The 23,524-nt window shown below is 33.9% G+C and overlaps 1 protein-coding gene across 1 annotated transcript; it reads left to right on the top strand.

The window, feature by feature from the left end:
- The first annotated feature begins 1,469 nt into the window (after window positions 1-1,469).
- Window positions 1,470-12,110, top strand: LOC147557806 (ADP/ATP translocase-like). The gene is made up of 4 exons (XM_086658944.1): window positions 1,470-1,924; window positions 3,661-3,692; window positions 11,298-11,635; window positions 11,736-12,110. The coding sequence occupies exons 1-4, from the start codon at window positions 1,470-1,472 to the stop codon at window positions 12,084-12,086; spliced, it is 1,176 nt and encodes a 391-aa protein (XP_086515070.1). The 3' UTR covers window positions 12,087-12,110.
- Window positions 12,111-23,524: the final 11,414 nt, after the last annotated feature.

The following is a 23,524-nucleotide window of genomic DNA, read 5'->3' as shown; positions in this document are numbered from 1 at the left end:
GGCCGATGGATGAGTCTGAAAAAATAAATATTTAAGTGATAAATAAAGAACTCAACATACATAATAAATTCAATAAGAATACTAAAAAGTCAGAAAGTAAATGGACTTACCTTAACCCATTCGTCAAAAATGCTCTTTTCACATATAATCATTTTGTCTTCATCACTCCATGTAAACCCGCTTGCATTTGAAATAATATCTGAGATAGCTGATGTCTGTTTTTTTAATATTTTAATTCGTGAATCAATGTGAGGCACCCCTTTAATATTGCATCCTGGTAACTTTTCTTCCATCAATTTTTCTAGATGAGAAAGATATCCTGATCGGAAATCATTTTCCGCCTTCCAATGTCCACCAATAGCAATTTCTATCAGACACTCGACCAGTTTGTCATCTTCTTTAGGTAGCCATAAATGTTTTGTTGGTCTGGAGCGAGATTGTAGATCAATAGGAGGTGTCATCTAGATATATAAGAAACAAGTATATCACATATAATTAAATAAATAACCAACATCAATGAACAAACTTGCAATAAAAATAAGATTATTATAACTATATATTAATATTCGATGTAATTCGGAAAAGAAATAAACCAGTTTTTTATCTAATATGAAATTTAAGCATTTCTAGATGTTTGCCACTCATTGAACATTTTAGATGCTAATTCATCCCTCCATGTAGACCACTGTCCTGAAGAATCGATATGCGATATTGGATCACCATGTGGCTGTGTATAATTTAACATATGTCGGTCTAATGCTTCTTCTAATGGATCTACTGACATTTCTTGGCGAATGAGATTGTGCAAGAGACAACAAGCCATTATTATCCGATTATGCGTCTTAACGGGATAAAATGAAGGACTTCTCAAGATAGCCCATCTAAGCTTTAGTAACCCAAAACATCTTTCTATCACATTCCGAGCACTTGAAATCCTTCACTATTTGGATATCCAGCATCAACGAGATAGTAACAACCTAATAAAAGAAAATAGAAGTTATAATTTTTATTTAAGGTGAGACAAAATACACAAGAAAATAATCACTGAAATCACATGCTTATACCATGAGGAACTTTCAATCCGTTTCTCCTAAGTAAGGCGTCCCTTAGAACTCGGGAATCCGCTACCGTTCCCTCCCAACCAGCCAAAATGTAAATGAATTGCATATCCTGACTCTGATGTCTTAATTGACTCGAGGCAGATTAGTTTAAGTTTATTTTTGTCTAACTTGTCTGTATTGTTGATTTTAGGTCCATTTGATTCAGATGATTCAAATTCTATATTCTGAGTACTGGTTATGTGCTATATTGACAATGCATGTTTTTTCTTTCTCCGTTCGAAATAGAAACGATGCACGAATAAGTTTTCAAATTACATATTCTTGTAATATGTTTTAAGTTGTCATTGTTATCTCTCCTTGATGTCAATTAGTTTTATCCGTGCAGTTGAATACTTAGAGTTTTAAAAAATGTCGAACGGATCACAACACCATACTTATCTATTGGCTAAGGTCAATCCGAGTTTTGATCTTAGAAATAGAGCTTCTCAGACTATGACTAGGCCTTATATTAATGGAGGATTACAAAGTTTCACGCTTCCTTCCAGTCAAGGAAATGGAAAATTTGTACTAATCTCTCATTTATCACGAGTTGTTGTACAAGCACCATCGGAAATAAGTGTATCGGGCTTTCTCATAGATTTTCTCATGGGAGGAGTTTCTGCAGCTGTATCAAAAACAGCGGTTGCTCCAATTGAGCGAGTGAAACTCTTGATACAAAATCAGAATGAAATGATCAAGGCTGGCCGTCTCTCCGAGCCGTACAAGGGCAATATCGATTGCTTTGGTAGAACAGTCAAGGATGAAGGGTTCCTTTCTCTATGGAGAGGAACCTCTACTAACGTTATCAGATACTTCCCCATTCAGGTTAGTTCATCTGTTGACTTACGATAGCCGATTTACTTGTAAGTTCTCAAGTAGAAAAACTTGTGTTTAACAACCTATAGTTATATTCTTGTTTGTAATAAGGGTGCCTGTAGTTATTTTTTGCTCGGTCAAATGACACCAGGATATATAGTTGTGGGTATCCAAGTTCACCTTGACACTCATTTTAGGCCCCTGAAATACATCTCGAGGTTAGTGTTGTCACTACAAAACGTAAGGCCTTTTTACGACAAGGAACCATCAAATGCAACAAATGCTGATCAATAACTACAACATGCTTAGTCCATAGCAAAAGATGTGTGACAAAATGCCGTCTATTTTGTAGTGCATTTGTGGTTAATTTGAGAATGTTGGTCGGAAATGCAAAAAATTGTAACTATTGATAAATAATGGTGGGCAATACGTGGATAATTGGTTTTTTTATACGGACAACTATTTTCGGGTCCGGTGCGAGTCAATTATGCTTGACTTAGTTGATTTTGATTTAATAAGGGGACAACTCCATAAAGTCTTAAATACTAACAGTTACTAACTTGTGGACCATTAACAAAATAATAGTTCAAAATTGAAAACCTAAGTTGTCTTCTTTTTCATCATCTTCTTCTTCTTCCTTCTTCTTAGTCTTATTCTTATTCTTGTACTGCTACTAAAAGTAAACTACAGTTTCTACCACTTCCTTTTGTTTTTTTATCAAACCCTAGATGAATGAAGAAGATAAAATTCATCAATCTCCACTTCCCTTATTTTATAGTAAACTATAGTTTCTACCACTTCTCTTTGTTTTTTAGTGAACTATAGTTTCTACTACCTTTTGTTTTTTTTATCAAACCCCAGATGGGTTTTGATCAAACCCTACATTGATGAGGTAAAACTCTAACTTTTTTAATTTTATATTGTATTTTCGATTGGGTAGTTTGAAAGAATACAAAACGATTTCAAAGGAAAAAATCGAAGTGAAGATGAAATTCCCAGAATTTCGTGGGGAATCTACGAAAATATGCTAGATTTTCGTGGTAAGTTTCCTTCTGTCTTGCCAAATTTTTGTTGAAAATCTACGAAATTGGCAAGTCAGATTTTTTTTTTTTATAAAAACTCAGATATTAAGATCTCTCGTGTTTCGTCCATTTTCCACGAAACACGAACAACTCTACTTGTTTGTAAAAAAATCTAGAGTTTTGATGTCTAGGTTTTAAAAGTTTAACGGGTTTTAGGGTTTTTAGATCTGATCTTTCTGGTTAGGAATATCCTTCAACAATTTCCTTCCTTTTGTTTGATGTCATAATCTTCTCCAAAAAAATTCTCTCTCTAGAATTTTAGGTTGATGATGAAGATGAAGTAGTAGAAGAAGACCAAACTTACTTAGGATTTATGAGAAAAGAGGGAGGTGTTAAAATAATACATCTAATTCTAAGAGGACTTGAGGGAAAATAATAGAGAGTTGTCCCCTTAGAAACGGGTGTGCATATAAAAAAATTAATTATTTTGGTTGTCCACATAAGATAGTTATCCATATAAGAAAAACGGTTGTCCACGTATTGGCCACCTAAATAATCTCTTGACAAAGACAGGCAAATATAAGTATAGGTTGCCTATAAATTTTTTAGGTTGTCGTATCTCTATGCATCGTACTGGTGTCAGATACTGATACGGTACCAGAGGCCACGTTATTGTAGATATTCCTTATTCGTTAAATGCTTAATATCGTTTTCGCATACCCGGCACTAAACTTTGCTTTCAAAGATTATTTCTGTAAGTTTCTCTAAGAACTTTAGATTTTATTTCAATCAATTCTAATCTCAATTACATTTTTGTGAATAGAGAAGAAGAGAATAACAACTAACTAACTCTTAACTAATAACAGAATTACCAAAATTAGTTACTAACTAACTTTGTTATCTTCTTTATTCAGGTACAAGGAGTGCTTCTATAGTTTTATTGCTGTTGTAGTTGGACCTTGAGAGTTTGGGCTTGCGTGGGCTCCATAAAGACTGTTTTACCCTTCATATGAAATGAAGACTAAAACCCTAGAAGCTTTATCTTTTATCTCCTTCGGCACCCTAACTCTTACATCCCCCCTCAAACTGATGGTGACGACAACGAAAGAACTAACAGATTGTCTCTGATTTGAGAGAACAGATCAAAGGGTAAACCCTTGGTAAATATATCAGCAAGTTGATCTTTCATCGAGACATGTTTAATCACCAGAGAACCATTTGAGACTAAATCACGAACATAGTGAAAGTCGACCTCGATGTGTTTCGTTCGTACATGAAAGATGGGGTTCGAGGTTAGATGTTGAGCACTGATGTTGTCACAGAAGAGAGTGAAAGGTCGATTTAATAGACATTTCAGTTCATCCATGAGCTAAGATAACCATATCAACTCTGTTGCGGTATTTGATAAAGCTTTGTACTCAGCTTCTGTCGACGATTTAGCAACTGTAGCTTGTTTCTTAGAGCTCCATGAGATAAGACTCGAGCCAAGAAAAACACAGTACCCTCCAGTCGACTTCCTTGAGTCAGGGCACCCAACCCAATCTGAGTCTGAATAAGCCATTAAAGTAGTAATATTACCAGGGATTACTCGAATTCCAGAACCCATTGAGCCTTTTAGATATCTTAAAATCTTTTTGACAATAACCAAGTGAACTTTTGTGGGTTTTTGCATGAATTGAGCTGTGTAATTTACTGCGAAAGAGATGTTTGGTCGAGTTAAGGTGAGGTACTGAAGAACACCCACTAAACTGCGATATTCTGTGAAATTTTCAAGCACTTCTCCATCAGTAACAGACACTCTTTGACCACTAGCAACATGGAGCTTAGAAGGTTTGCATTCTAACGTACTTACTTTCTGTAATAGCTGTAGAGTATAATTATTTTGTGTGAGAAATATACCTTTGGTAGAAGCAATCGACTGAACCTCTATGCCTAGAAAATAAGAAAGAAGACCCAGATCTTTCATTTTGAATGTTGAGCTCAAATCAGATATCAATTTGGAAATTTGAGAATTTGAGCTGCCAGTTAGAATAATATCATCAACATAAAGTAGCAGAACCTTCATCTGATCTTGAGAATGGTAAACAAACATTGAGTGATCAATTTTACTCTTAGTAAATCCATAAGCATGTAGAAAATTAGCAAACTTGTTATACCAGGCCCTAGGAGCCTGTTTTAGGCCATAAAGAGCTTTATGAAGATGGCAGACATAATTTTTCTTCCCTTGTTGCTCAAAATCTTGTGGATGAATCATATACACATCTTCATCCAATGTTCCATGCAAAAAAGCATTTGAAACATCTAATTGTTTCATGAGCTAAGACCTTGTGACTGCAATTGTGAGAACAAGTCTGATAGTGTTTGCCTTTACAACAGGACTAAAAATTTCTGCATAGTCCACTCTTTCCTGTTGATGGAAACCCTTGGCTACAAGTCGTGCCTTATATCTTTCAATAGAACCATCACTCTTTTGCTTCAATTTAAATACCCATTTGCAGCCTAAGATGTTAATAGAACTGTGAGAAGGCACAAGTGACCATGTTTGATTTTGGTGAAGTGCTAAGAACTCTTCATTCATTGCCTTGACCCACTCTTCATGTTTTGCTGCCTCTTTGTATGTTGTGGGTTCAGTAGGTAAGTGTAAGATAGAGAGAAAGGCCATATTTAACATGTGAGGGGATGAATAGTGAGCCACAAAATCAACAGGCAGCTGCTTGCTTTTGATTATGTCATTTCTGCCTCTAGTAATCACTTGGTCAGACTGTAAAGTTTGAGATTGCAACTCTGAAATTGTTGGTGAACTGATGTTATCATTAGGTGTACCTAATTCATGAGAAAGCAAGCTCCTATGTCTTGAAATGGCTGGTGAGCAAGTTGATCTTGATGTACCCACTTCATTGACATGAGACTGACTATTTGATAAACCAGGCAGTGGTAAAGAGATAATAGGCTGTTGATTCTGATCACTATTAGACTGTTGTGAAGGGATGTTAGCATATGGAAAGTTGCTTTCATCAAACACAACATGTCTAGACATATAAATCCTTTTTGTAATGGGTTCATAGCACCTATACCCTTTGTGCTCTTGACTGTAACCCAGAAATACACATTGTAGACTCTTGGGACTTAGCTTATCTTGTCTAAGTTCCCCTAAGTGAGGGTAACATGCACACCCAAAGACTCTTAAGTATTTGTACTCTGGTGGAGAATGAAATAAGACCTCAAAAGGAGTCTATTTATAATGTAAACAGCTGTATTAAAAGCATCAAACCACAAAGCTTAGGCAATGAACAATGAAGAGATAAGGTGTTACCTAACTCTGTTATATGTCTATGCTTTCTCTCAGCTTTCCCATTTTGCTGAGGAGTATACGGACAAGAAGACCTGAATAATATGCCATTTGAGTCTAAGAATTTCCTGAAATCACCTTGTTTCAATTCAGGAACACCATCCGATTGGAAATATATAACCTTTGTCTGGAGCAAGTTTCTGTTGTTGACTTGAAATGTGTGAAACATTTTATACTATCAGATCTGTTCGTCATTGGATATATCCAGCTGTACCTACTGAAATCATCTAAGAATAAGATGTAATATCTGGCCCCATTAGGTGTGGTGACATGGGTTGGTCCCAAAACATCACAGTGCATTAAATGTAGTGGAGATTGTGAGACTGTAGAAGAAGAATCAAAGGGTAAGCATTTACTTTTACCCATAGCACAAGACTTACATAAAGTCTTGTCAATAACAGTAGATAAAGTGATCTTGTTTTCCTGTTGAAGCTGTTTAATAACATCACTATGTGAATGCCCAAGTCTGGCATGCCAAGTATCATAAGATGTAACTGTTTGAGCAATATTAGCTACTGATCCGGTTCCTAGAACCCCGTTATGAACTTCAATAGGATACAAATTATTCTTAACCGGTCCTTCTGAAAGGATCTTCTTTGACCAAATATCCTTAATACAATACCCCCATGGCATGAATTCCACTGAACAGGAATTGTCTTTTGTAAATTTGGAAATAGATAATAGATTCCTCTGTAGACTTGGAACACATAAACTTTACTGAGATCAAAAGTACAAGAAGAGGTAGATAAAGTAGAATTTCCTATATTTGTGATAGGGAGAAACTTACCACTACCTACCATGACAACTTCAGACCCCTTGTAAGGTTGAGAACATGTCAAATTGCTTGTTGTGTGTGTCATATGGCTGCTGGCACCAGTGTCTGCTAGCCAAGAAGTGTCCTTGGAACAACTATCACCTGATTTGGTTGCAGTATGACATTCATCACTTAGCACATCAATATCAAAACCATTAGATAAACAGTCTATATAGCAATCTTCCTCTGACTCGAGCACTATAGCAGTATAGCATTCTTGGAATTCATCATGCTCATCACTATGATACATATATACTTCTGCAGTATTACATTCAAGAAAAGATTCATCTGCATACAAATAAGATTGAGGATTCACTTGTTCATCAATCTTCATAGATGCTTCTTGTTGAGTTTCTGTATGATAACTATTATGTGGTTTGTTTTGCATATATCAGAAATAACATACACCTGCAGCATGGCCCCATCTCTTACAAATCCCACAAGGGATAGATGAAAAATCAAAATCATCTGCCCTTTGATAATGATTCTTTAATTGAGCATGTTGAGAAGAAGTAGGTAAAAAAGAGTTATCCTTTTTAAATTGAGCAGCCTGATTCTTGTAGTAAGAAGGAGAAGGTCTGCCATTATTTCTGTTAGAAGGCCTAGGACAACCTCTTTTGACATAGTAAGCTTCTTGGTCTAATTCCTTAGTAGATAACCACTGTTCATGTTGTACTAATCTGGACTTTAGTTGAGCCAATGAAAGAAATTCATTGTTGGCTCTAAGAGCTATAACAAATTGATCATAATCTGAGTTTAATCCCTGTAAAGCTAGTCGAATTAATTCTGAATCTGAAATTCTATCATGAACAGATAATAGAGAATCAGATATGGTTTTCAATTCTCTTACGTATTCTGTCACAGTTGAGTTTCCGTTTTTGATGTTTTGTAATTGCTTTCTTAACTGATCTTTCTTAGACTCAAGACCTTCATTGTTTGTAAGGTCTAGATACTCCCAAATTTCTCTAGCTGATTTTAATCCATAAGTATCACACTAGATGGATCTGGACAGAGTACTTTTGAGGTAAGATTGAACAAAACTCTCCTTTGATCTCCATTGCTGAAAATCAGGGTTACTTGTTCTATTCCATGAACTATTTTTAACTGAGGTGGTTCTTCTACTGACGCAGCGGAAAAACTGATAAAGCCTTAGAACTCCGTCTAAAGACTATAGAACCAAAACTAATAAGATTAACTACTAAAATACTTGAATTTTATTGATTGAACTGAATAAAACAACTTCTAGATCCCCCTTTATATAGACTTAGGGTTTCCTTAACCTAATCAAACTCAAATAACAATTTCTAATAAATAAAATACTACTTTCCTAAACCTAATCAAATTCTAATAACAACTTCTAAATAAATAAAATACTAGAATCTAAAACCTAAAAAGTTTTCTAAAAATATAAAACTGCTAAAAATAATAATTCTCTACTAACAAAAATATTATTCTAATAAAATGACTAGATTTTAATATATCCAAGATACTTGGAATATCTCATGAAAATCTCCCTGCATCAGTCTCCTCCACTTCAAAGAAACTCGCCTCGAGTTTACTGATTGATTGGAAGGTTGTCTTGAATGGTACACCCATGAGAAAACTTTGTCGTGAATTGTGCATGGGAATCACCAAGCTATCAGATTGGACGGGAGACTTTATTAAGTCACAGAAAATTTGCGGACTATAATTGTGATGTGATTCAAACTCCCTTTTCACTCCAAAAATAAACTTGTATAGATCATGAGTATAGTGATTGAAAATTACGAACTTCGATGAAGACTTTCTAATAAAACAACTTATCAATCCACGTGAAACAATTTTCGATTCGCCAAATTCTGAGAACGGATCTTCGTATGAAGGAACTTCAATTAGACTAATGTTTGACTTCCGAAGTTTTACACCTTCCTTTGATTCAGCTTCTTGAACAATGTCCTTTGTCTCAAATTTCTGAACAACGTCCGTTGTCTCAATTTCCTGGAGAATTTCCTTTGACTCAATTGGTTGAACCACTTCCTTTAACTCAATTTCCTGAATAATTTCTTCAGAAGCAAATTCCTTACCGTGTAAATTGATATCAGGAGATTTATTTGTGAACACAATAATGTTAGATTTTGATTTGTGAGTAATATTACTTGAATTTTCTATGCTCACAATTTGTGGTGGTTCAACATTCTCTAAGGGAGTCGTTTTTACCTTTTTAATAGTTAAGTGAGGTTGTCCTTCCCTCCGAAATCCAAACTTCCTATATTCCCGTTCCTCAGCTTCAATTTTTAGGGCCAAGTTGTACGCCTCCTGAATAGTCCATACTGTAACTATCCCCACTTTTTCTCGCAAACTAAATTTTAATCCGCTTAAAAATCGATTTGCTACAACATCTTCATATTCTATAATGTTCTCCATATTGTTTCTTTGAGCCAGTTTTGAAAACTCCTCATAGTACTCACCCACTGAACGCAATCCTTGTCTACAGTTCTGGTAAGTCATAAACAAGTGTTGTTGATAATCTGGTGGTAAGAACCTCTCCCTCAGGTTTTCTTTCATAGACGGCCAATTCTGGATTGGAGCCCTTCCTTGCCCCATTATTTGACGTTGTAACTGATCCCACCAAACAGCAGCACTTCCTTTCAGTCTACAAGCAATAATGTTTACCATCTGTTCACCAGGAACAGTATATGACATATTCACTTGCCGCTCAACCTCATGTAGCCAATCAAGGAACTCTTCGACCGACAAATAACCATTGAAGAGTGGTATTTCTTCCTTGATTTTGTATTCATCATAATATCTACGCGGATATAATTGGTTAGGATAATAGTTACCTCTATTTTCTTGGTTGCCAACATATTGTTGAAGTGGTTGTTCTCTGCCTTCGTTTTCATTAACAGCTTGGTTGTGGGCGAATCCCTCAACACGTTCTCTGTTAATAGGTTGCCTAGGGTTTGTATTGACATTCAGGTTGTTAATCATCTCCATAACTTGGGTTAGTTGATGACTCAAACCGTCAATTTTTGCCCACATGACATTGTTACCTCGTTCACCGTCGAGGTTTGTGTTTCTAACTTCGTCTTTTGCCATTAAGCCAGGAGAAACCTCGCTCTTGATGCCAACTGACGCAGCGGAAAACTGATAAAAGCCTTAGAACTCCGTCTAAAGACTATAGAACCAAAACTAATAAGATTAACTACTAAAATACTTGAATTTTATTGATTGAACTGAATAAAACAACTCCTAGATCCCCCTTTATATAGACTTAGGGTTTCCTTAACCTAATCAAACTCAAATAACAATTTCTAATAAATAAAATACTACTTTCCTAAACCTAATCAAATTCTAATAACAACTTCTAAATAAATAAAATACTAGAATCTAAAACCTAAAAAGTTTTCTAAAAATATAAAACTGCTAAAAATAATAATTCTCTACTAACAAAAATATTATTCTAATAAAATAACTAGATTTTAAGATATCCAAGATACTTGGAATATCTCATGAAAATCTCCCTGCATCATCTACAGAACCATTTACAAACCCTAACATATCATAAGTATTGAGAAGTGTTTCCACTTGATCTCTCCACATGAGATAGATTCATTGAAGCCATGAAAGATTCTTGGAAGCTGATGATAAGCTCAAAAAAAAAATAGTAAGTTGTTGAAATCTAAAATTTCTTTCTATCTTTGTAATGAAGTTGAAAACTAACGATTTCTGCTTGTAATAATATTGATTTGATTATAATATTTGATCTTGTTTGATGTTGAATTTTATACGAGATGCTGAATGTTGCTGATTGCTGTTAAGTTCTTGAAGAAAAAGCCCTAGTAATTGGATCTAACCTTGAAATCTGATACCATGTAAGTTTTTCTAAGAACTTTAGATTTTATTTCAATCAATTCTAATCTCAATTACATTTTTGTTTATATAGAGTTAGAATAGAGAAGAAGAGAATAACAACTAACTAACTCTTAACTAATAACATAATTACCAAAATTAGTTACTAACTAACTTTGTTATCTTCTTTATTCAGATACAAGGAGTGCTTCTATAGTTTTATTGTTGTTGTAGTTGGACCTTGAGAGTTTGGGCTTGCGTGGGCTTCATAAAGACTGTTTTACCCTTCATATGAAATGAAGACTAAAACCCTAGAAGCTTTATCTTTTATCTCCTTCAGAACCCTAACTCTTACAATTTCAAAGCTCTGTTCAACTTCAAGAAAGATAGAGATGGTTATTGGAAGTGGTTTGCGGGGAACTTAGCCTCAGGAGGTGCTGCTGGTGCTTCTTCCTTACTTTTTGTCCACTCACTAGATTATGCCCGAACACGTTTAGCTAATGATGCCAAAGCTGCCAAGAAAGGCGGTGAAAGACAGTTCAATAGTCCAATCGATGTTTATAAGAAAACCTTTAAATCTGACGGTATCGCTGGACTTTATCGTGGATTTTCTATCTCTTGTGTTGGTATTATTGTATATCACAGACTCTACTTCGGAATGTACGATTCCTTGAAACCCGTAGTCCTTGTTGGTAATTTGCAGGTTAGTCGGTACTAGAATTTCATTAGAATTACTTTAAAAAACCGAGTCAGTGTTCGATCCCTAATTACATTACTTTGTGCCATTTTACTTGGTTTTGCAGGATAGTTTCTTAGTGAGTTTCTTACTAGGTTGGGGAATAACCATCAGAGCTGGGCTTGCTTCTTACCCCATTGATACTATTCGTAGAAGAATGATGATGACTTCAGGAAAAGCTATCAAGAACAAAAGTTTGTTCGATGCATTTTCTCAGATCCTGAAAAATGAAGGCTCAAAGTCTATTTTCAAAGGCGATGGAGCGAACATTCTCTGTGCAGTTGCTGGTGCTGGTGTGCTTGCAGGATATGACAAACTGCAACAGATCTTGCTCGGAAAAAAGTACAGGTCAGGGGTTGGAGGTTTATATACTGACATAAAAGATGGCCTCTTTTACTCGGGTTATTTAGGTTTTTAAGATTTTCGAAGCGATAAAGCTAGGTTTCTGTGTGATGATCTTTATTTTGGGATTGTTTCTTGTCGAAAACAACCATCTACTTAAAAGTAACATAATAATGTATGTATATTAGTGTGGTGTTCATGTATATTGTAACAAGGAATTTCTATAATTTCGCATGAAAATGTGTTATATTCTGAGGCAAAATTTTGTGAAGGAAATTGTTAGGAGATTGGCCCAGAGTCACATCATATTCATCCTGACCCTAAGAAAAGTTTTGGGTGTGAGAAAGAGTTTCTTGAACAAGTAATCAAAATAATAATCAGTCATGCCCATGTGTATTATACTAGTCCACGATCCCTTCGTAAAATAATAAACAGTCATGTCCCTTTCGCAAAAACTGATACTTATGTATGACCTTTCGCAAAATAACTTTTTTTTGAATAACTTATATATGACATTAAAAAAAGGAAATGGTCTAGCCAAGAAGTTTCAGGCAGATTTGTGTCTCAAATGGAGAGAAAATTCGGGTGGTTGATTTGGAGTTCCTTTCAAAATCTGCCTAAAATTCTTAATTAAATTGTCTCTCGATTTAAGACACAAATCAAGAAGGACCCATTTTGCGAAGGGGCATACAAAAGTACCTGTTTTTGTGAAAGGGGCATTCACTGTTTATTGTTTTGCGAAGGAGTCGTGGACTTATATATGACATTGGAAATGGTCTAGCCAAAATATTTGAGGCAGATTTGAGAGGAATTCCTAAATTAACGGTTGGGGTTGATTTCACAACTTCTTCTTGATTTGTGTCTCAAATGGAGAGAAAATTGGGGTGGTTGATTTGGAGTTCCTTACAAAATCTGCCTAAAATTTTCTTAATTAATATTATTTTTTTTGTTTCCATTGTGGACAATTTAAACATAGTAAGCAAATAAGACCGTTTCAGCCAACTATTATTTTCTTTTAATAAAGCAACATAAAAATAACTTATCAATGAAGAAAATTCAGACGTCGCGTGTATATAGACAGCGGGAATTTGGCCAAAACTCCCTAAGAAATTATGACTTTGGTTAAAAAGGATTCATCAAAGTTTTTTAGGCTTCACCTCCCTGATGGCAATTATGTAAATTTCAATTTCAATAAAAAGACCAACCTAACCCCAGTCTAAGAAAATACCTTGCAAACACCTTGCACTGCCTTGCAAACACTTTGCACTGCCTTGCAAACACCTTGCAGAGCCTTGCAAACACCTTGTATGGCTTGCAAACACTTTGCACTGCCTTGCAAACACCTTGCAGAGCCTTGCAAACACCTTGCATGGTTTTTGCAAACACCTTGCATGGTTTTTGCAAACAAATTGCAGAGCCTTGCGAACACCTTGCAGAGCCTTGCAAAAACTTTGCAAAGCCTTGCGAACACCTTGCATGACTTTTGCAAATACCTTGCACAACCTTGCGAACACCTTGCAGAGCCTTGCAAAGCTTTGCAAAGCTTTGCAAATACCTTGCAGAGCCTTGCAAACACCTTGCAGAGCCTTGCAAACACCTTGCAGAGCCTTGCAAACACCTTGCAATGCCATGCAAATGGTTTGCAAATTAGTTTTTGAGTTGATTTAACATGAAATTTGTTCAAATTATTATATATTGTCTAATAGAATGTTGTATCTAAAAACTAGCTAAAACCCCTACAAATTCATAATAGTCATTTTATAAGCTCTAGCACCATCATTTTACATTTCTTCGAAAAACTTCCAAAGCTTTCATGAAATTCTCAATTTGAACATAAATACCAATCATGATTGTCCAAGAAAAAATATTTCTCATAGGCATTTTATCTAACAACTTTATAGCTATTTCAACCTACTTAAGTCTTGTATAACCAATTAACGTTGCATTCCAAGCAACAACATCTCTTTTAAGCATTTTATCAAACACATTGCATGCATCAACTATACTTTCACAACTTCCATATAAATCCAACAAATAAGTTTGAACATAAACATCAAAACTAACAAATTGTCATCCATCATTCATAACTCAATGAAAATAAAGCAATGAAGAAGTTGGATTATACTTTGAAACACTATCAAATTCTCCTTCCATTGAAAGTATATAAAACTTTCTCTCTCTAGAATTTAGAACCAAAAACTAAATCAAACCCCTTAAAAACCTCTTCAAACAACAAGCAAATAAATTAAATCACCAAAACCTAAAAACATCAACCTATCTTATAGCCAAAATCAATTCAAACCCCAGAAATTCTAATCGGCGTCGACAATCCGACTTGGTTCGTTCATGAGAAAAACTCAAGTTCCTAATTTTTTAGTTAGATTATTACTAGGTATTTCTAATTGAATGAAGGGTATTTTTGACTCTTAAAAAGTTGGTGCTTTTAAAAATGTCCTTCAAACCTATTTTTATAACTTACTTGGGGCCTAGCTAGTAAAAAAGATGGTTTGTCTTTTTAACAAAAAAATACAAGAAATTGGGCCTCCAGCCCAATTTCCTGTATAGACAATTGTCATCAGTGGATATATTCTTTATATATCGGTCACAAAATTTTCATTCTCTTTTCTCTATAAATATTGCCCAACTTATACAAGAAAAAAACCATCTTTCTTTTGTTTGAGCTACCCATGCTTTGGTAATTGGTAGCTCCAAAATAATATAAGTTGAAGATTAGATTTGTTTTATGTCTTAGTTTTTTCATGTCTTATTCGGCAGTGTATTTGCTTTTGTGCTATTTTGCAATGAGGTCAGGGAATCGATTCCAAATTTTAAACCTTCATACTATACATGGACGTCAGTGGAAGGATCCGAGGAACTCTTAATGTCATGTAACAAGCAAGCAGAGGTATTTCAGTATGTTGTCTTATGGTTTCACCAAGTATGATACTCATGAGAACAAGTTCATACTATAGGCAATATGTCACCTTTTAGTTTGGGTGTTTCTTGTGAACGACTCGGATTCCCACCAATTGATTAAGCTGGCAAACGGTACATACTTTGGAGGGCACGATGGTGGTTGGTAGCAACACTGGTAGTGGTGGTTTTATTTGATAAACGTTCGTGAAAGCGATCTAAAATAAGAAACTAACATATGGATGGCGAAAAGAGAAGCAAGGAACTTTGCAAGTTAAGTTCTATAATCTTGTACATAAAGTATTAGAAAAATTCATTTAGTTTTCTATTGGTAATTAATAGTAATTGTCGACTTAATACTGGTTAAATTGAAATATTCTACTGTAATATAGTTTTCTTCTTATAATATACTTTAGTCTTTTAATTTTTATGAAATTGTTGTTTTAAATTCGAGTGGAAATGTTAAGAGATCCGTACTTATCTTGTAAGTCTGCTTCTTTGGGCTTAAGATCAATTCAAGTTTTATTTTTGATAAAACATGTAACCAATCTGAAAATGATTTGTTTGCACAAGCCGTGGCTAATTGGAGAAGCAACACGCACATGAGTGAAACGATTTTTGTTTGTTCTTACTAAGTCAAATCTAAAATTTGAATTAATTAGAGTTATATTTCTGAATGCTTGTATGGGGAGGCATTTGCATCTCTTCTAACGACAGAAGTTGTGGATTAGCTTTGGTTGATTGTGCAATGAGTGCGAAGAATGCTGGGAAAAGAATCTATGAGTAGCATTTGACTAGGAACAACTGAAATAAAGTTTGAGAGACGTTGAGGAAACTCCACCCATTTGTTTTTCCACAACTTACAAATGGTACTACAAAAATATGGTCACTAATTAAGCCCCAAAAGTACGGTCCTCTGGGATAATTTGTTATGTCGCGATTAGTGACGTCAAACATAAAAATATAAATAATTTGAAATTGTAATCCAAATTTATTCATATGTGAAAGAAGGGTTACTATCAATACTATCAATTGATAAGCGAATATTCGTTTAGTATTAAACACAAATAAGATTTTTGTCGTTTATGCTGAGGAAAATCCAAACCTAGTAATAAAACAGAGAACAACCACAAAAAGTAGGCGTTTTTCGTAACGGAAAAAAATTGAGAGTTAATGTGTCAATAGACAATTGTCATCTGACGACAAAAAACAACTGTCAAAAAAAAAGACAATTGTTATCAAAGTATATATTCCTTTACATCAACGTCTTCATATGTGAAAGAAGGATTTGCTATCAATTGATAAGTGAATATTCGTTTAGTATTAAAGACACATAAGATTTTGTCGTTTATGCTGAGAAAAATTTAAATCTAGTAATCAAAACAAAGAACGGCCACAAAAAGTAGGTGTTTTTCGTAACGGAAGAAAATTGAGATTTAATGTGTCAATAGACAATTGTCATCTGTCAACAAAAAAAACTGTCAACAAAAAAAAAAGACAATTGTCATCAAAGAATATATTCCTTTACGTCAACGTATTCATATGTGAAAGAATGATTTGCTATCAATTGATAAGTGAATATTCGTTTAGTATTAAAGACACATAAGATTTTGTCGTTTATGCTGAGAAAAATTCAAATCTAGTAATCAAAACAGAGAACGGACACAAAAAGTAGGCGTTTTTCGTAACGGAGGAAAATTGAGATTTAATGTGTCAATAGACAATTGTCATCTGTCAACTAAAAAAACTGTCAACAAGAAAAAGAAGACAATTGTCATCAAAGAATATATTCCTTTACATCAATGTATTCATATGTGAAAGAAGGATTTGCTATCAATTGATAAGTGAATATTCGTTTAGTATTAAAGACACATAAGATTTTGTCGTTTATGCTGAGAAAAATTCAAATCTAGTAATCAAAATAGAGAACGGCCACAAAAAGTAGGCGTTTTTCGTAACGGAAGAAAATTGAGATTTAATGTGTCAATAGACAATTTTCATCTGTCAACAGAAAAAAAAAGACAACTGTCATCAAAGAATATATTCCTTTACATCAACGTATTCATATGTGAAAGAAGGATTTGCTATCAATTGATAAGTGAATATTCGTTTAGTATTAAAGACACATAAGATTTTGTCGTTTATGCTGAGAAAAATTCAAATCTAGTAATCAAAACAGAGAACGGCCACAAAAAGTAGGCGTTTTTCGTAACGGAAGAAAATTGAGATTTAATGTGTCAATAGACAATTGTCATCAAAGAATATATTCTTCTTACATCCGTTACAAAAATTTCCATTCTCTTTCGGATATAAATATCATCAAATTTATTCCAAAACAAGATCAATTTCGTTCTTGAGTTAGTGATGTCATGGTCATCGGTAGCTCTAAAGTAGTCAAGTTTCAGATTAGCTTTGTTTCATGTCCTAGCTTCCGATGTCGTAGTTGCCTTACATTATGTATTAATATGTATTGGGGTTACAGATTTGATTCCAGCTCTAAAAAACATTTGAAGCTTAATCATGAACCACGGTTAAGTAATTCACCTTCCATACTATCTCTTATTTCGCTCTCTTCACAGGTTTCTTCTGCCTCAAATTACTTGACAGTCAATTGATCTTCCAAGCAGGCTCCTGATGAGGCCTTGAGACGGGGCTCTCTTCCAGTGTACCTTTTCAAAAAAAAGAAAACAGAGTTTGGTGCCTACCAAAGTCCATCATAGCACGTTTTCACCAGTGAATTCGTGTTGGAGTACTAAAGCTCAGAAGGTCTGTGGCTCTGTGCAGAGTTGATGCGAAGGGTTGTCCACTAGACCCTTTGGGAATCAAGAGATGCAACAATTGTCAAAGAGTAAGCAATTAATGTACAATCACTTAGAGCAAACTCTCTTCTCTCACGAACTTCATCCTTTGTTGGGCCGTCCCGATGGCGAATATCTACAATAGGAGAAATTCTCTCTTTTCATTTCAACTTCACAATTTCAGAAAAAAAAAAATTACAACAGCCAAGTGGTGAAACATCAAAACTGAGACAAAATGTACTCCAATAGACAAAATGGGTGGATAATCTACTACCATTATAAGTGTTGTAGTAGAAATTCTCTCTTTTCATTTCAACTTCACAATTTCAGAAAAAGAAAAAATTACAACAGCCAAGTGGTGAAACATCAAAACTGAGACAAAATGTACTCCAATAGACAAAATGGGTGGATAATCTACTACCATTATAAGTGTTGTTGAATTTTATGAAGATTTCAATCTTAATATGTTTTATTTGTGTATAATTCACTTGTATAATATAACTTCTTGTATACATTTATTTCGTATTCAGACTTGTTCTCCGTTTTTCCTTTTCTTTTGCTGAAGACACATGGATTAGAGAAAAGTACTAGCTTTGACATCTAACTCCATTTACAACAATAAATGAATGTAAAACAACTAAAACTAATAGATTATATTTAAATTTCAGAAAGTTGTATTGATGCTGAATTTAGCTCTTCCCTAGTTATGTTGGAAGGAAAAGGAATTCTATTTTATCGCTCTATGTTATTAATTATGAACCATGAAATTTGAACCTATATTGTCCTAATTAACTAGAGAGATGAATAAAACAGCATGATTGTATTTATTTGTCATAACTTATAAATGTCATAGGAAATATAATCATTGGGGATGGCTAGAATCTTCTATATCAGTACCAAATAGTCATTAAGTAGTTCGATATATGATATATCTCACAACTGCATAGTATTAGGAGTTTTCTTATGTTACAAAGACATCTTATGTTTTTAAAAAGCTAGGGCCAAATAACTTTGCAAAAAGTTCGTGAAGGACAATTTTGAAGACACCCACATTTTCAAAGTTAGAAATGCCCTTTGTCTAACGAAAAATAAAAAAAACCAGTTTGTAAACATAACCAGGAAGAAGTTTACAAAACGAATAAAAAAACTAAACGAGCCCGACATTTGGTCGATTTCGCTAGCGTGGGTTGAAGTTTGATTTCGTGGTTTTATGATCATCATTCTATTTTAAGTTTTTGAAATTGAATCTCTTCGTTTTTGAGGGTTTTGAGTTAGTTTTTTGTGGAGAATTCAAGAGAGAGAGAGAGTTGTAATCCCCTTTCATAATTTTTCTAAGGTTTCAAAAGGTTTAGATACTTTTCAATGGAATGAGAATCTGAAAGTATTTCAAGGTATAATCTGACTTCATAATCTGCTAATTATGAGTTATTCTAATTATGAGTTATTCATGATTTCGTGAGTAATTTGCTTTAATTTCTGTTCTATAAGATTAATATATGTTAGGGTTTCAAAAGGTTTATTTTCATTGAACAATATATTATGAGTTATGAATGATAATTATGAGTTATTCATGGTAGTTTATTCGAAAATAATATACAATTGACTCTGATTTATCTTTAATTTTTGTTCTATAAGATTAATTATGTTTGCAAGAGTTAGGAAGAGGTTTACATGACATTGCAAATTGTTTGCGTTGCTTCCGATTGTTGTCTTTGATTGTTGGCTTCGTGTATGAACAAGAGACGGGATAGAGATAGAGGGGGTTTTCTGGTTAGAGAGAGGACGGGATAGAGAAAGAGGGAGTTTCTAATTTTCTCAATAAGGTTAGTTTAGTCTTTTCCCTATATTGGATAATTTACAAAAATGCCTCCGAGAGCCGAAGCTTACAAAAAGTTGATAGATCTTTTTTAACCAAAACTCCATTTTTTTAGGGAGTTTTGGCCAAATCTTCCTATATTAAAATCTAATTGAAACTTTAAGAATATGAAGTCGGAGACCAAAATTCAAAATTTTCAATTTTAAATTTAATTGGTATCATACGAATGTAAATAAGTTGAAAATTTGAAATTTAAAATTTGAATCTGAGGTTGGAAAAATTCTCAGTTTCCACAAAATACAATTGGGTGAGTCAGTCTTAACATGTAAAATTGGCAGGTGGCTTAAAGAATATATTCATCTAAAAAATACAAAATAAGGAGTTGTCATTTAGTCTCAGTATAATTCAAACTTAGTATGTGAAAAAAAGGGAACTGTGGATTGCTATCCGTTGATACGCGAATATTCGTTTTGTAAAACAAACATAGAAGGTTTTGTCGTTTATGCTTAGGGAAATTTAAGTCCAGTTTTTAAAACTGATACAAAAATAGACGTTTTTCGTAACGGAAGAAAATTGAGAGTTAATGTGTCAATAGACAATTATCATCAAAGAATATATTCCTTTTACATCCGTTACAAAAAATTTCCGTTCTCTTTTGGCTATAAATATCATCAAATTTATATCAAAACAGGATCACTTTTGTTTTTGAGCTACCGATGTGATGGCCATCGGTAGCTCCGAAGTAGTCAAGTTACACATTAGCTTTGTATGTTGTCTTATATTACGATGTCTCGGTCCATACGTTGTCTATTGATGTATATAGAGGTCACAGGTTCGATTCCAGATCTGAAACACTACTGAACTTTTACCATGAACAAAGTTAAGTCCTTCACCTCTACTGATCCAGAATGAAGTGTTGGGCAAAATTCTCTTCTTTTTTTAGCTTCATGCTTTCCTTTTTTTAGCTTCATGCTTTCCTGGGCCGTCTCGGTGGTGAATATCTATCGTAGGCAAAAATCTCCCTTTTCCGTTTCTTTTCTGCAGTTTATGTAAAAAATAATTATAATCGCCAAGTGGTAAAACATCGAAGATGAGACATAATGTACTCCAATAGACAAAATCGGTCGATAGTTATTGAGATATGGAAGATATATTAGATATGATGACTACTAATATACAATATATGGAAGATATAAAATATATGAGATGGATCGAGATGAAGAAATCCGACGATAAAGAAGAGTCCGAGATATTTGAAGATACAGAAGATATATTCAAGATATCTCTTATAATTATATTTAGATAAATATTGTATTCTTTCCTAAGTTTAGTTAGGACTAGAAAATCCGAATCACTCTATAAATATGAGTTGGGTTATATAGAGTTTAAATTATCGAGTTATGTCTGACCAATGTAACCGATCAACTCACATTTGTATGTGGTGATTATAATAAAAAAGTTATTCTCCGTGGATGTAGGTCTTGAGTATTCGACCGAACCACGTTAAGTTATCGTGTCATTATTTTATGTTCATATCTCCGATTATCACGTAATCGTGATTTTAACAATAGTCTACTATCACTACAAGTGTTGTTTAATTTTATGCAGATCTAAATCTTAATATGTTTTATTTATGTATAATTCACTTCTATAACTTAAGTTCCTGTATACATTTACTTCTATAGTAAAATTAGATTTAAAATAAGTTTTCTTTTAAAATTCAAATTTGTTCTATTTTTCTTTTTTTTTTTTGCTGGAAACACATTGATCGGAAACAAAACCCAGCATTAAGATCGAACTCCATTTAGACGGATTAAGAATACAAAACAATTAAAACTAATTGATTATATTTAGATTTTAGAAGCTTGTTTCGATACTGAATTTAGCTCTTCGCTAGTTATGTTCTAATTAAAATTAGTTGTGTGTTTGTTGCGTTTTTTATTTGAATCTAACTCATTAAACTCCGTTGATTTTAGAATGTTTGGTTGAATCACTTATACGTCTGACTGGATTACTTGTGTTGGTTTTGGGTCCATTTGGTTCAGACAGAAAATAAGTCTGAATGGGGAATCTATTATCTGAAAAACTAAAATGACTATTGTAGCTGGGACCAAAATACACCAGACTCAAACAATTTGGTTTCAAGCAGAAATATCCAAATCTGGTGTCCCACCAGAAAAGCAATAAGGTTTATTTACTGCAACTAAGAGAAAATAAAAGAAATTCATGAACTTTTTTTTTTTTGTTGAAACAAAATTATGAACTTTATTATAAAAAAAAATCAGATTTGCCAATAACCTCCTACTAAACTCATATCTCAACATGAATTCTGATTCAGTTTCTTATCTGACTAAAACTTCACATAACAACCATTTCTACAACAAATTCTAGCTCAGCTTGATGCTTTAGAGTTTTTGGATTTCATTTTTTTTATGGATTTTCAACATGAAACATACAAGTTATAGGTGTTTTCGTAACGGAAGAAAGAATTAATGTGTCAATAGACAATTGTCTTTAAAGAATATATTCCTTTACATCCATTACAAAAAAGCATTCTCTTTTGGCTATAAATATCATCCAATTTATACCAGAAAACAAGATCAATTTCATTCTTGAGTTACTCATGCCATTGTCATTCGTAGCTCCATAGTAGTCAAGCAGACATTAGCTTTGTTTCATGTCCTACCTTCCAATGTCTTGGTTTTCCTCGCTTCCAAGTTAGACATTAGATTCGATTCCAAATTCCAGCCCTTCATAATAGGGTATTGTTTCACCTTTTAGTTTTGGTGTTTCTTCCTACCGGCTCAAATTTCCACCTTTCAATTAAGCCTACTGAGATATGAGACGGATCGAGATAAAGATATCCGGTGATCAAGATGAGTTCAAGAATTAGGAAGATATGAAACACATGGAAAATATATTCTCTTATATTCAGGATATCTCTTGTAACTATCATCTAAAACTATTAGAATATAAAGATCGAGATGGATCGTGATCCAAATATATCAAATATCAACCGCGCAAGATATATGAAGATTAAGAATATATGTTATTTAGTTATCTTGTACTTAGCCTAGATAGAGTGGATATTTAAGTCACTCTATGAATACAAGTGACCTCTAAGTATTTTAATTCATTGAGTCAAGTGACCTCTATGTATTTTAATTCATATTGACTCATAGAGTCTATCGAGTTGTAACCAATAGTCTCACGATTGTGGAGATAATATAATACAACCACTAATAGCTTGCTCCGTGGATGTAGGTCGTGATTCTCCGACCGAACCAAGTAAACTATTGTGTTCTTTATTTTGTTTATAGCTTCTATTCTATCGACGAGGGTGAACTTTCACGAAAACAACCTAAAATGACTACTGTACATCTGAGCGAAATACGTCAGACTTAGACGATTTAGTTTCAAGCTGGAATGTCCAAATCTAATGTCCCATTCACCATAACAGCAATAGGGTTCACACACTTTACATGAATTTTGATTTCAGTTTCGTATCTGACTCAAACTTTACATGACAATCATTTCTGCAACAAATTCTAACTCAACTTATATTTTAGAGTTACTGGATTCCATCTTTTACGGATTTCTCAACACGAAACATACAAAATACAAGAAAAAAAAAGATGAAATGAAAAGAGACGAAATTAGAACTTCTTTACCGGTACAAGAAACTCGAACTAGAACGTTTCATCATATCCATAATTCTTCCATGGGGATCCCACGATCACGTGCAACGTCAGCGAATTGTCTCATTTTCTGAACTGCGACGACTGTTGCTCATAAAGAGTAAATTCAACCAAATAATCATCAGTATTACTAGTTACTACCCAACAGCCAGCACCATTTACTTTCTCTTGCAGCACAACCTATTACCCAAGAGGGTGTGCCAGAAGGCCAGATAACAAGGACAGTGACCCTGAATAATCTTGTGTCTCGACATAGTATTTTTTTTTTTTAAATGACGAATGAATATAT

This window comes from Eschscholzia californica, unplaced genomic scaffold (assembly GCF_041429995.1).
Source record: "Eschscholzia californica isolate CP2 unplaced genomic scaffold, dmEscCali1.0.p SCAF_2, whole genome shotgun sequence".
NCBI classification, from domain to species: domain Eukaryota; kingdom Viridiplantae; phylum Streptophyta; class Magnoliopsida; order Ranunculales; family Papaveraceae; genus Eschscholzia; species Eschscholzia californica.
The sequence above is the reverse complement of the archived record's forward strand: the minus strand, read 5'-3'. Positions and strand labels throughout refer to the sequence as shown.

What these genes read in the sequence shown, in the direction of transcription:
- LOC147557806 (XM_086658944.1), top strand. Translation starts at nt 1,470, where the DNA reads ATGTCGAACGGATCACAACACCATACTTATCTATTGGCTAAGGTCAAT. An exon ending in ATCAGATACTTCCCCATTCA is followed by an intron (nt 1,925 to 3,660) that starts GGTTAGTTCATC and finishes TTTCGCATACCC; the next exon opens with GGCACTAAACTTTGCTTTCA. An exon ending in TCCTTGTTGGTAATTTGCAG is followed by an intron (nt 11,636 to 11,735) that starts GTTAGTCGGTAC and finishes TTGGTTTTGCAG; the next exon opens with GATAGTTTCTTAGTGAGTTT.